The sequence below is a fragment of the Rutidosis leptorrhynchoides genome, chromosome 10 (assembly GCF_046630445.1).
Source record: "Rutidosis leptorrhynchoides isolate AG116_Rl617_1_P2 chromosome 10, CSIRO_AGI_Rlap_v1, whole genome shotgun sequence".
NCBI classification, from domain to species: Eukaryota; Viridiplantae; Streptophyta; class Magnoliopsida; order Asterales; family Asteraceae; genus Rutidosis; species Rutidosis leptorrhynchoides.
The window spans coordinates 4,473,195-4,483,418 of record NC_092342.1 but is presented as its reverse complement, the minus strand read 5'-3'; the positions used below and the strand labels follow the sequence as shown (position 1 = coordinate 4,483,418).

Here is a 10,224-nt window from a genome sequence, read left to right as displayed (position 1 = left end):
CAAGTTTAACGATGGTGTCGAAAAAATTTAACTCGTTGCGAGTTAGAAGATATGACCCGTTGAATATTTGGGTGGAGTTTATTTAAGATTTTTTTATGAAATATGTTATTTGACACTTTACCCCCTGTTTGGGGAGTCGATTTGAATATTTGAAAAAAGTGTGGGGATCTTTGTTGGTGTAGTGAAATTTAATTAGAATAAAAAAAAGAAAAAAAAGTGAAAGAACGAAAATGCTCCTAATTACTATTCACCATTTTTATTTATTAGATAATATAGTAATATTAATATGTTTAGTTATTTAAAAATGTAAAAATAAAAAGCGATGTTCAAAGGGCTAAGCCCAATACAAACCGTATCAAACAATAGGCTAATAAGCTTGGGACCAACAAGTCCCAATATGATATCTGTACCCCAGTCCTTCCGTGCATTTTCACCAAGAAAATTAGTTTATGGGGCAAGCGAAATAAAAACAAGGAAAATCAAGGTGACACGTGGCCTTTATGCGAATCAGCTACAGTAAAAAAAGGGCTTTTTTTTCTTTATAAGATATAGATATATATTTTAGATCAAATGATGCGGTGGTTACACGCTGAGCAGATCCTACCGATCTGTTGTAAGTACTTGGTCACAACCGACCAAAATTCATTGACGTCTGTTCTACACGTCCTTAACACTATGATCAACAAACATTGAATTTATAGAGTGATCACTACTGTAATTGCTATAGAAATTGGAAGCAAACAACAACCCGCCATACATTAAACCTAAAATATACATAATAACATGATTCCTTATTCAAACACTGCATCCACCACTCCTCAAAAGCCACACTGAAGTAACGTTCACCGAACAACTCAATAATACTTAACCCGAGACTTGCAAACCAAAGAAATTTCTCGTAGCCAAAAAACCTATGAACTCTCCATAAAACCAACACAGAGAAACATTGAGCCCATTGATTAAGTACAAATCACCGTGCAGGTAGACAAAAAGACCCCGAGAGATTACCCCGGCTAGGGATGACAATGGATCTGATATGGATCGGGTGATGTCGTATCCATAATCCATATTCATTTAGTTTTTGTTCATCCATTTCAATATCAATATCAATATCAATATCAATATCCATTTAATTTCAGTTCATCCATCCATATCCGCTGGATTAAGCGGGCTAATGGATATCTACTAGGCATTAAAAATGTTACGGAGTATAATATTTCCTAATATGCAATGAAAATGAAACGTGGTATAACAATAATAAATATTACATGACATAAATAAAATATATCCACAAGAATGTGTAATCATTCTCGGAGATAATACACATTTTGTTGAATTTACAATCAAACATAGATTATAAAAAATTAAATATGTAATTTGTATCTTTATTTTGTTAGCTATACATGTTTTAATGAAATATATTACAGTTATTTCGTTATAAGGTTGAAAGAAAAATGTAAATTTAATGATAATTGTATTTGTCATACTAATTATGTAAGCATCTATCTATATTTATATCTATGTATTTGTATATGTATTTCGGATGTTAAGGGATATATCCATGGATGAAACTTTTCATCCATATTCATTTAGGTTCATTTGTATTTATATCCACATTCATTTAGGTTCATCTACATTCATCACGAAACTGGTGGATCAAATGGATATTCTATGAATCGGGTGACCATTTTCATTCCTAACCGCATTAAGTTTCCAAAGGTGATTAAGTCAACAACGTCTGCAACAACACCGAGCCAACTCGAATAGACACGACGAAGACGAGCTAAATGGAATGAACGAGAGCCCACAAACGGTTATCAAACACACGAGACGCAAAATTGAATCGTAGAGAAACCGGACCATCTCCACCAATTTTGTTTTTTGTTTTTTTTTTTTTTTTTTTTTTTTTTTTTTTTTTTAAATTATACAAAATACAACTGCCAACGTGCAGTGTTTAATTACGTGACCCGCTCATCCAAGATCCGTCCCCATCTCATATCTCCGATTCACCCAAACTCAATCACCACCGTTTCCGTCACCATCATCTCACGGTGCTACTTAATTATCGATCTATAACGATGGGGTTCCTACTTACAACCCTAATTTTCGTCGCTATTGGAATCATTGCATCGCTTTGCGCTCGTATATGCTTCAACAAAGGACCTTCTGCTAATCTGTACGTATCTATCATTTTATATTTTTATATGTTTAATTGATCAATCTATATGATAAATGTGTTACACTTTTAGGATTCTGAGTGTCAGAGTCTGTAATTGTATTTTTATTGTATTGATGTAAGTAAAGTAATTGGTAAGTTTGATTAATGATTGCTAAGCTTTTGATGTTAATTATATGGTTTGTTTAGATATTTTTATCAGTACAGATATTATATTATGCTTCAAACTATGTGATGAATATATGTATGCTTTGGTGTGTTTTTTTATTATTATTAATAATGGTTTGTTGCAAGATTTATTTAGCTTATACTCCGTATATATTGTTTGTTGCAAGGATTATTATATATTGTTTGTTGCAAAATTTACGTAGTGTCTATCATGTTATTATTTTTAACATAAACTTTAGAATCCATAATTAATATAATTGGCCAAGATTATGTATTTAGTGGATGTTGGATTTATCTGCTTATCCAAACTTCAGAAAAGCTTATAATTTTTTTAAGCTATATAATCATCTAAGGTGGTTTTTGGTAGTTACTAGTTAGTAATTAATTAGCTGTCTGATTAGTATGACTTAAAGCCATTATAAATTAATAAACAAATTTTCAATGCTCGGATGAAATGACTCTGCGCAATATGGTTTTTATGGTCAAATAACTAGTCCGGTATTAGCTGCAGCAAGATCAAGCGTCGAAGTTACCATCATAATATGTTTTTTTGACTTTCAGAGTTTTTGTCATGATAACTTAGGTTCTTCATTTCTTATATTAAACAAAGCATATTCCATTCAAATAAGTTGAGATAACTGGTAAGACAGCCTAAATGCACAGTGAATGCCTTTTTATAACGATAACACTTCTGTATGGTGCAGGTTCCACCTCACGTTGGTGACCACTGCAACAGTATGCTGTTGGCTCATGTAAGTTTAAAACCATCACTTTAAGCTTTCTTTATGTGGGATATTGTATCAAATACCACGTTAGTAATTGAAACCTAGAAAACATTTTCTAGAGATTGGTGGCTTTTTTTATGTGGAATAACGTCATCTATGAATCATGAGTTCGATTGAGCATTTGAAAATTCAAGTGCTGCAAATTCCATACTCCGTATATCGTTAATCGCAGTGGCTAAGATTCAGTTATTTACTTTCTGACAACTTAGTACTTGCTAAACACAGTAGAACTGAACATAGAAATCTAAAGCATAACAACTATGTAATGAATTATTTATCCACATTACTAGTTTCAGATGTTATGCTTCATACTTCTTCACATATGATTACAAACTTGCTCAGTATATGAAAAGTATCGTGCGTTCATATTATTGAGTGCATACATATGGACATGTGGTAAATTACCTTCATCCACATTTCTCATTTCTTAAAGTGTTGTATTTCGTTATGTGGTAGATAAGCTACTCATCTTGTATCAATGTTTTAGTTGAGTCGACAGCAAGCGTCGAATTATTGACGACTTGACTGACTCTTTGAGCCTAAATTAAATTCCAAGCAGGATTTAAAACCCATGGAAATTTGATTTTAGCATTTGCATGACGTCTCAATTTTATTTTGTTTTTTTTTTAAATTTTTTCCTACTTATTGGCTGGAGGTCCACTCGGAAGCAATCTCTCTATCCGTCGAATAGAGAGAGGGATGACTTTCTCTACTTTTGAGACACTCTCAGTGGAGAAATGACTTGTCTTTATTCTCGGATAGGGGAAGGATTGTCTACATTTCACCTCCCCCTACACCACTTATGTGGTACTGGGTTTTGTTGTTGTTGTATACAAGGTTTTTTTTAGGACTTTTTTGTTCTGTTGGTCCCTGGATTATACCCCATTTTGCAATCAGCATCCCTCTAGTTTTTTTTTTTTTTTTTTGCAAACATCCCTATGTTTTTAAAATTTTGCAATCAGCATCCCTCCGTCAAATTGCACTTAAAAAATTCCATTAACCCTTGACACGTGCATTGCATGTGAGGGTAAGTTCGTCTTTTTACTATTTTTCTTCATCTTCTGATCACCGGCGCAAATTCATAGATGAATTTTCTCATCGTCCCAATTTTGATAGCATATTTGAATATTTGAATGATTTTTGTTACTCAGAAGTCAGAACATACATCTGATCGTTGTTTTTTGTGGTTCTATGCAGGTGGGCAATCGTCTATCTTGCCCAGATGAATCCTCTCATTGTCCCAATTTTGAGTGAAGGCGAATGAGGTATTTTTTTGTGTAAAAGATATACTACTGTATACAATCTGTTTGCTCTGTAGCATTTGTGAATTAAGGACCAAACAAAATAGCATATATGAATAAATCTCGTTATATTCCAGGGATAAATTTGTTTTAAATTCCATTTTTTTATTATTATTTCATTTGACTGAAGGCCTTTGTAATGAAATAAGTAGCTCATCAAATAAGAGGTTAACTTTGTTTCTGCGTACGGAGAAATGTAAAACTAAAGGATTTATTACCTTTCATACAAGGGTTTAATTTGTTGCGTGTGTGTTTATATATATATATATGTAGAATAAATTACAACTATATCATTATATACATGTATCTTAGTCAGTCACTCGGTTCAATATATATGATTCTGTAGTATATATATCAAACCTAACCTTGCATTATTATAGTTGGATAAAAAATGCCTTTATGTCATACTCGTTATGGAGAAATTGATATTGAAAGTACTATTCAAATCAAATTGCTTAATTTGCGGGATCAAGTAAATATGAAACGATGGATGTCGTGTTTTAAGTGTAGAAATCGACGTTAAGCAAAGATACAACAAGAAAATCGTCGAGGCTCGAAACTAAAAGGCTACAAAACTATGAATACTATCTATACCCGAGCCTCACAGAAACAAAACGAACAAGCCTAACTGAACGAAGAGAACTAACTTGGAACAAATAACATTGAATAAGCATGTAGGATTGACCTCAAAAAATAATCGTGAATACAAAACTTGATGAACAAAGTGAATATCTATTCATAGACTCATTAGACCATTCCCTGTCTGGAGCGCGAAACATGAGTGTAATCGATTTTTACGGCTGCCAAAATTTTGACGCCATAACCGCCAAAGGGTGGCGTGAAAGCTTTTTGTGAGTCGCTTGACGGTGGTTTCACAAGAGAGGGGTGGGACCCAATTGTAAATTTCTGGTTGAAGTGGAGTTTGTTAGAATTAACGGTAGTAGTAGCATAAGAAGGAAGATGAACTCCATTTTTTTTATGAATTATCACACAGACATACACACACTGGTTTTTGATAGAGTCAACATGAGTATTTGGTAAAAGAGTAGATAGAGAGAGTGAACAATGTCATGGATGAAAATAGTTTTATATTCTTCCTAGAATTGAACCACTTTATTTATATATATGTTGTGTATGAATAAAAATGCAAAATTGAACCACTCTAACCAAATTAATTTTTTAATACATTAATTAAATAGTAAAATATTGTAGATGACAGTGACAGTTAAGGAGGATTTACTGATGAGATAGTCAGAGGTTAGTGAAAAAAGAATCACTTTCTCAAATGTGTTGTAAAAACAGTTTTATATGGAGTAGTTTAACAAGTTACCTCTCAGATTCTACTTTTTCCAGAAATGAAGTAAACAGATTGAAGGACAAAGAACAAGGAAAATTGTAAAATGCTCTGTAGGGATTAAAACACTAGTATATAAGGTAAAAGAAATAAAAGTTAAATAATTTTATATAAAATAAAATATTAAAATCTTAAAGCTAAAGTAATGAATTGAACCTTTTGACTCTGTACTACTTTAGACTTTAGAGGACTAACAAACAAATGGGTTGGTAACAAAACCATCAAACCAAGACTTGGGATAATTGACCTAGATTTCATTTCAGTATTACTGTATTTTGTAGAGTATTTGACTACATAACATGCTCATTAATCTCCCTTAAAATTTCTTTTTGTAACAACTCATCTATGGGTTGTATTTTTAAGCTTGTATACTTATGTTTTTACAGCATACGACAGTCAAAAATTTAAAATTTTTATTGTTTAAAACGAATATAAGTATAAAGAATCTCATTCCAAACATCAGGGGTGCCTGGAAGGCACCAGTGTACACAATCTGAATAGGCGACCGGGTTAGCTAGTTCTTGCTCTGTTGCAGGTTCCCAATGCCTTTTAAAAATAGTCGGGTGTCCGTCTTTTCGATACTGTGAAAGTTGTGTTATGTTTAGGTATTGAATATTCAAGCCTTTTGTTTCAAGATCTTGAACCACTGATTGTGCTTTTCTCATTAAATCAGTATCAGATCCTTTTCCCCAATAACCTTCTTCCATTATTGGCTCTGTCTCGTTGTAGCAATTCGCTCCCATTGTTTTTCCCCAATCTCCACCCCTAGACAAATAGCATACAAAATATTAGATAAAAATAGAGGGTGACACGTGACAGTTGTGCATAAGTTATTAGAAAAATGATGCACAAGTGACATGTCGTTTTACCTTTTTAAACATTTTTGGTAATGTAAAGTACTCGAACTAATGAAGTGATAATAATGCTTACTCTTTGTGGTCCGGTGAAAGGCTGATGAAAAAAAGTCTAGTCTTATTGCGATTAAGATGAGTCTCTAACCAATTCGACCAAGTTTTAAGAGCCATTTCGTAACGTCTTACCCTTCCAGATTCAACGATAGTTCTATTCGGATTTTCAAACGATCCCCATCTGGAATATTAACAAACATTTAGTGCCAAATATATATCTAGACCATATATAACCCACCCAAGGGGTGGCCTACTGGTTGGATGTTAGAGAATCAGAAACTCAGGTTCAATCCTCACTCAGTACACTTGTGGGGTCTTGCTTTAAAAAAACAAAAATCCAGACCAAATATTCTAAACGTTTATACTTCCAATTTTTCAAGTATTACTTACAATAGTGTCATATTAGGCTCTAGCCACCACGTATATGAGTCAAAAACTAGTATGTCAGCATCAATCCATTGTTTGGCATGCTTCTCAATGCTTTCGATTTTCATGATCCGATCACGAACCCGATGTTTAACTGGATCATCACAATTTGATTCAACCAACAATGGTTCCCAGTAAAAATCAATGGATGCATTGTATTCCTACCATGTCACAATTCAAAAGATGGTCATATATTTGTCACATGTGTAATATATGTACAAGTATGAAATAGTACCTCAAAATAATGTTTCAAAGACAAGACAAAATTGACTCACAGATGCTCTGAAAGTGATTAATGAGCCATGCCATTGTGCAACCTTGTGTGATGGTTCTGGTATCCATGAATCAATAAGACAAAGGAGTGAAATCCAATGATTTTTGCCTAATGAGTCCCCAACAAACACAACCCTCTTGTCCCTTAGTTTCTCCAACAGTGCTGTACCATTAAACCTACAATTGTGTCTTCATAAGTTCAACTCATTGTACAACTTACTGTGCACAAATTACAACTACTAATGAAAGATTTACTTTCCATTCAAGTAACAAGTTGAAGGATACAACCTGTTTTATGCATTCATAAAGGAAAATGTTCCACTAAGAGCTTAAAATTTTGCTTAAACCTACTAGTTATGTATCAATTTATGTAAAATTTTTTTTTATCAAAATCACATTATTGAACCATTTTATATATAGTTGCATTTTAGGTATTAAAAATGAAATATTCTAATAGAAATGCATCTAGTAAAGCTACATTTGGGGATGCATTTCTCAATTTTATTAACAATGATTCAAAATTTTAACAAACACATAAACTAATAAAACTTAAAAAGGGTATTACGTGTAAAATTTGTAGCTTTTATGGCTTAAATTTGGAGAAATGACAGGTTCTTAGAATTTTTAGTAAATGTTTAGTTATTAATTGATCCTTTTTCTAGATGTAGGCCATTTATGATATGTACGTACATGTATAAGCTATTTTCATGGAGTTGTGATGTGCAACTTCATAAGACTACATGTTAATAACTTCAAACACCTTACTACAAATTTTTAGTGCTAGAGCTATAATAGTATTACTTATACTTGTATATATTTGAGTATTTATCAAATGTAAAAATTAAAAGAGATATAAGAATTGTCACTTGCGTTAGAAGTAAAATTATATACTAAGTTAGTGTTTACTTTTCAGTTAATAATTTGTTTTTGTACAATTCTTATTCAGTAAATAAAATTTATGTTTCTCTATCACTTAACCATCACTAGATAGCCCAACTGGTTGGATGAATATCTAGTGGTGGCCAGTGGTGGCCAGGGATAAGTTGTGGTATCTTTGCTTAATATAGAATAAAAGCAGCCCCTCACTTAATATAGAATAAAAGCAGCCCCTTACTTACATGCAAGGTTGCAAAATTTTCTATTCGGGGATTAATCGATAGGAACTTTTTAAGTAGTAATCGGCAATTCGGGGATTAATCGAATTGTATGTTTTGTACTATTAAATAATAAATTTTAAAATTATATGTATAAATATAGAAGAAAACCATAAACATAAAAATAGACTTTAACATAAATATTTGGAATCGTTCATTTTGTTTAGAAAATCTAAAATTTTAATTTAAATACATTATAAAATGTTGATCAAATTTGACTTTGATGGAATTTGATCAACAAAATCGATTTTGACCCATTAACCGATGGTGACCCATTAACTACACCTATTTTGAAAAATCGGAACCGACTATTATTAATAACGGGTAATTGGGATTGATCAGGGAGTAATCGGGTTTTTTATTAAAACAATGCTTACATGTATTGTAAAGTTGTACGAGTAATTTTATTTACATATACGACCCCACAACATGTCAACTTCAGGTTCAATTTTGAAATAGGATACGTATATATGCATAATAAGTACATTTTATATCACATGGTACAAATCTTATGTAAATCTATCTACTGTAAATGTCAACTATCCTGTTCTCCTAAACCCACTGCCACACGGCACATACAAACAGAAATACGACTGCAAATCTGCAATTTGTATTAAAAGGGCGCGTTTCATACTACTCTTCAAGTTTACAAACACACGGTACAATTAATTTCAAACTTTTTTTAGAAATTGAGTTATCAATAAAACACATAAAATAGCACAACAGTAAACAACCTTTCATACAAATAGGTTGGTTGGTTAAAACTAATCAACCTAAAATTGAACCTAAAAGTAATCAACATGTGTTGTACTTTTTGGGCTTTTTCATATGACTTGTTCAATTTGTACTTATTTAATTTTTGTTTTTCCTAAAAAAAAAAATAGTAAACTGGTTGAGTCAAACAGGTTGTTGGATTAATTAACCTCATACATAGACATGCATACATAAACACATACATATATACAAAAACCAAACAAAGATTTGTATAAAATTGAACCTGGGAAGATCACAACCATGAGGCTGCCATCTCCAAAACTGATACTTGAACTCTGTTCTTCCAAATTTTTGACAAGAATAATCATCAGCCATGAATGAACATTCTTTTTCTTTATATAAAGGTCTTGATTTATTATCATAAACCCAACTTCCATTAAATAAATCACAACTTTCAAAAGAAAAACTCTCCTCTTCAGTAATAATGATATTATGATCCAGTAATAATATTCCAATGTCATCTCTGCATAAGTAAACAACTCCAATAATCACTCCCATTACAAGCATAAACCCTATGGAATGATACCCATTAATCACTTTCTGCAACCACTTCTCAATCCCCTTCATTTTCTTCATTTGAATTTGATCTTGTTATTAAACAAAAATAAACAAGAAAATAAATTTGTTGGGTTCAAGAATGGTGAAGGAAAGAAGGAGAAGGTGAAAGAGAAGAAATGAAGAATAATAATATTGCTCGATTTTTGTATAGATTTTATTAGGTACTTATCAAGCTTTAGTAGTTGATCCGCCCAAAAAATATTCTTTTTATTTGACTTTGTAAAAATTTAAACAAATTTATTTAATAGGAATTCATATACACTTTTGTCTCATAAAGTTACAATTATTTAGTCTAGGGAGTTGAACTTATATTATTATTGTAATTATAATTATAATTAAGGGTAAAA

The 10,224-nt window shown here is 31.9% G+C and overlaps 2 protein-coding genes across 2 annotated transcripts; one reads left to right on the top strand and one right to left on the bottom strand.

Annotated features, from left to right (window-relative positions):
- The first annotated feature begins 1,932 nt into the window (after window positions 1-1,932).
- On the top strand, window positions 1,933-4,617 carry LOC139873131 (V-type proton ATPase subunit e1-like). The gene is made up of 3 exons (XM_071861063.1): window positions 1,933-2,176; window positions 3,049-3,096; window positions 4,327-4,617. The coding sequence occupies exons 1-3, from the start codon at window positions 2,079-2,081 to the stop codon at window positions 4,391-4,393; spliced, it is 213 nt and encodes a 70-aa protein (XP_071717164.1). The 5' UTR covers window positions 1,933-2,078; the 3' UTR covers window positions 4,394-4,617.
- A 1,580-nt stretch (window positions 4,618-6,197) lies between these two features.
- Window positions 6,198-9,886, bottom strand: LOC139872737 (protein trichome birefringence-like 34). Its single transcript, XM_071860659.1, has 5 exons — window positions 9,543-9,886; window positions 7,394-7,568; window positions 7,083-7,279; window positions 6,715-6,873; window positions 6,198-6,549 (listed from the first exon to the last, which is right to left on the bottom strand). Exons 1-5 carry the CDS (start codon window positions 9,884-9,886, stop codon window positions 6,198-6,200), a joined length of 1,227 nt encoding a protein of 408 aa, XP_071716760.1.
- Between the last annotated feature and the right edge of the window lie 338 nt (window positions 9,887-10,224).

What these genes read in the sequence shown, in the direction of transcription:
- LOC139873131 (XM_071861063.1), top strand. Translation starts at nt 2,079, where the DNA reads ATGGGGTTCCTACTTACAACCCTAATTTTCGTCGCTATTGGAATCATT. An exon ending in AAAGGACCTTCTGCTAATCT is followed by an intron (nt 2,177 to 3,048) that starts GTACGTATCTAT and finishes TGTATGGTGCAG; the next exon opens with GTTCCACCTCACGTTGGTGA. An exon ending in ACAGTATGCTGTTGGCTCAT is followed by an intron (nt 3,097 to 4,326) that starts GTAAGTTTAAAA and finishes GGTTCTATGCAG; the next exon opens with GTGGGCAATCGTCTATCTTG.
- LOC139872737 (XM_071860659.1), bottom strand. Translation starts at nt 9,886, where the DNA reads ATGAAGGGGATTGAGAAGTGGTTGCAGAAAGTGATTAATGGGTATCAT. An exon ending in GAGCCTAATATGACACTATT is followed by an intron (nt 6,874 to 7,082) that starts GTAAGTAATACT and finishes TTAATATTCCAG; the next exon opens with ATGGGGATCGTTTGAAAATC. An exon ending in CTTTCACCGGACCACAAAGA is followed by an intron (nt 6,550 to 6,714) that starts GTAAGCATTATT and finishes CTATTTGTCTAG; the next exon opens with GGGTGGAGATTGGGGAAAAA.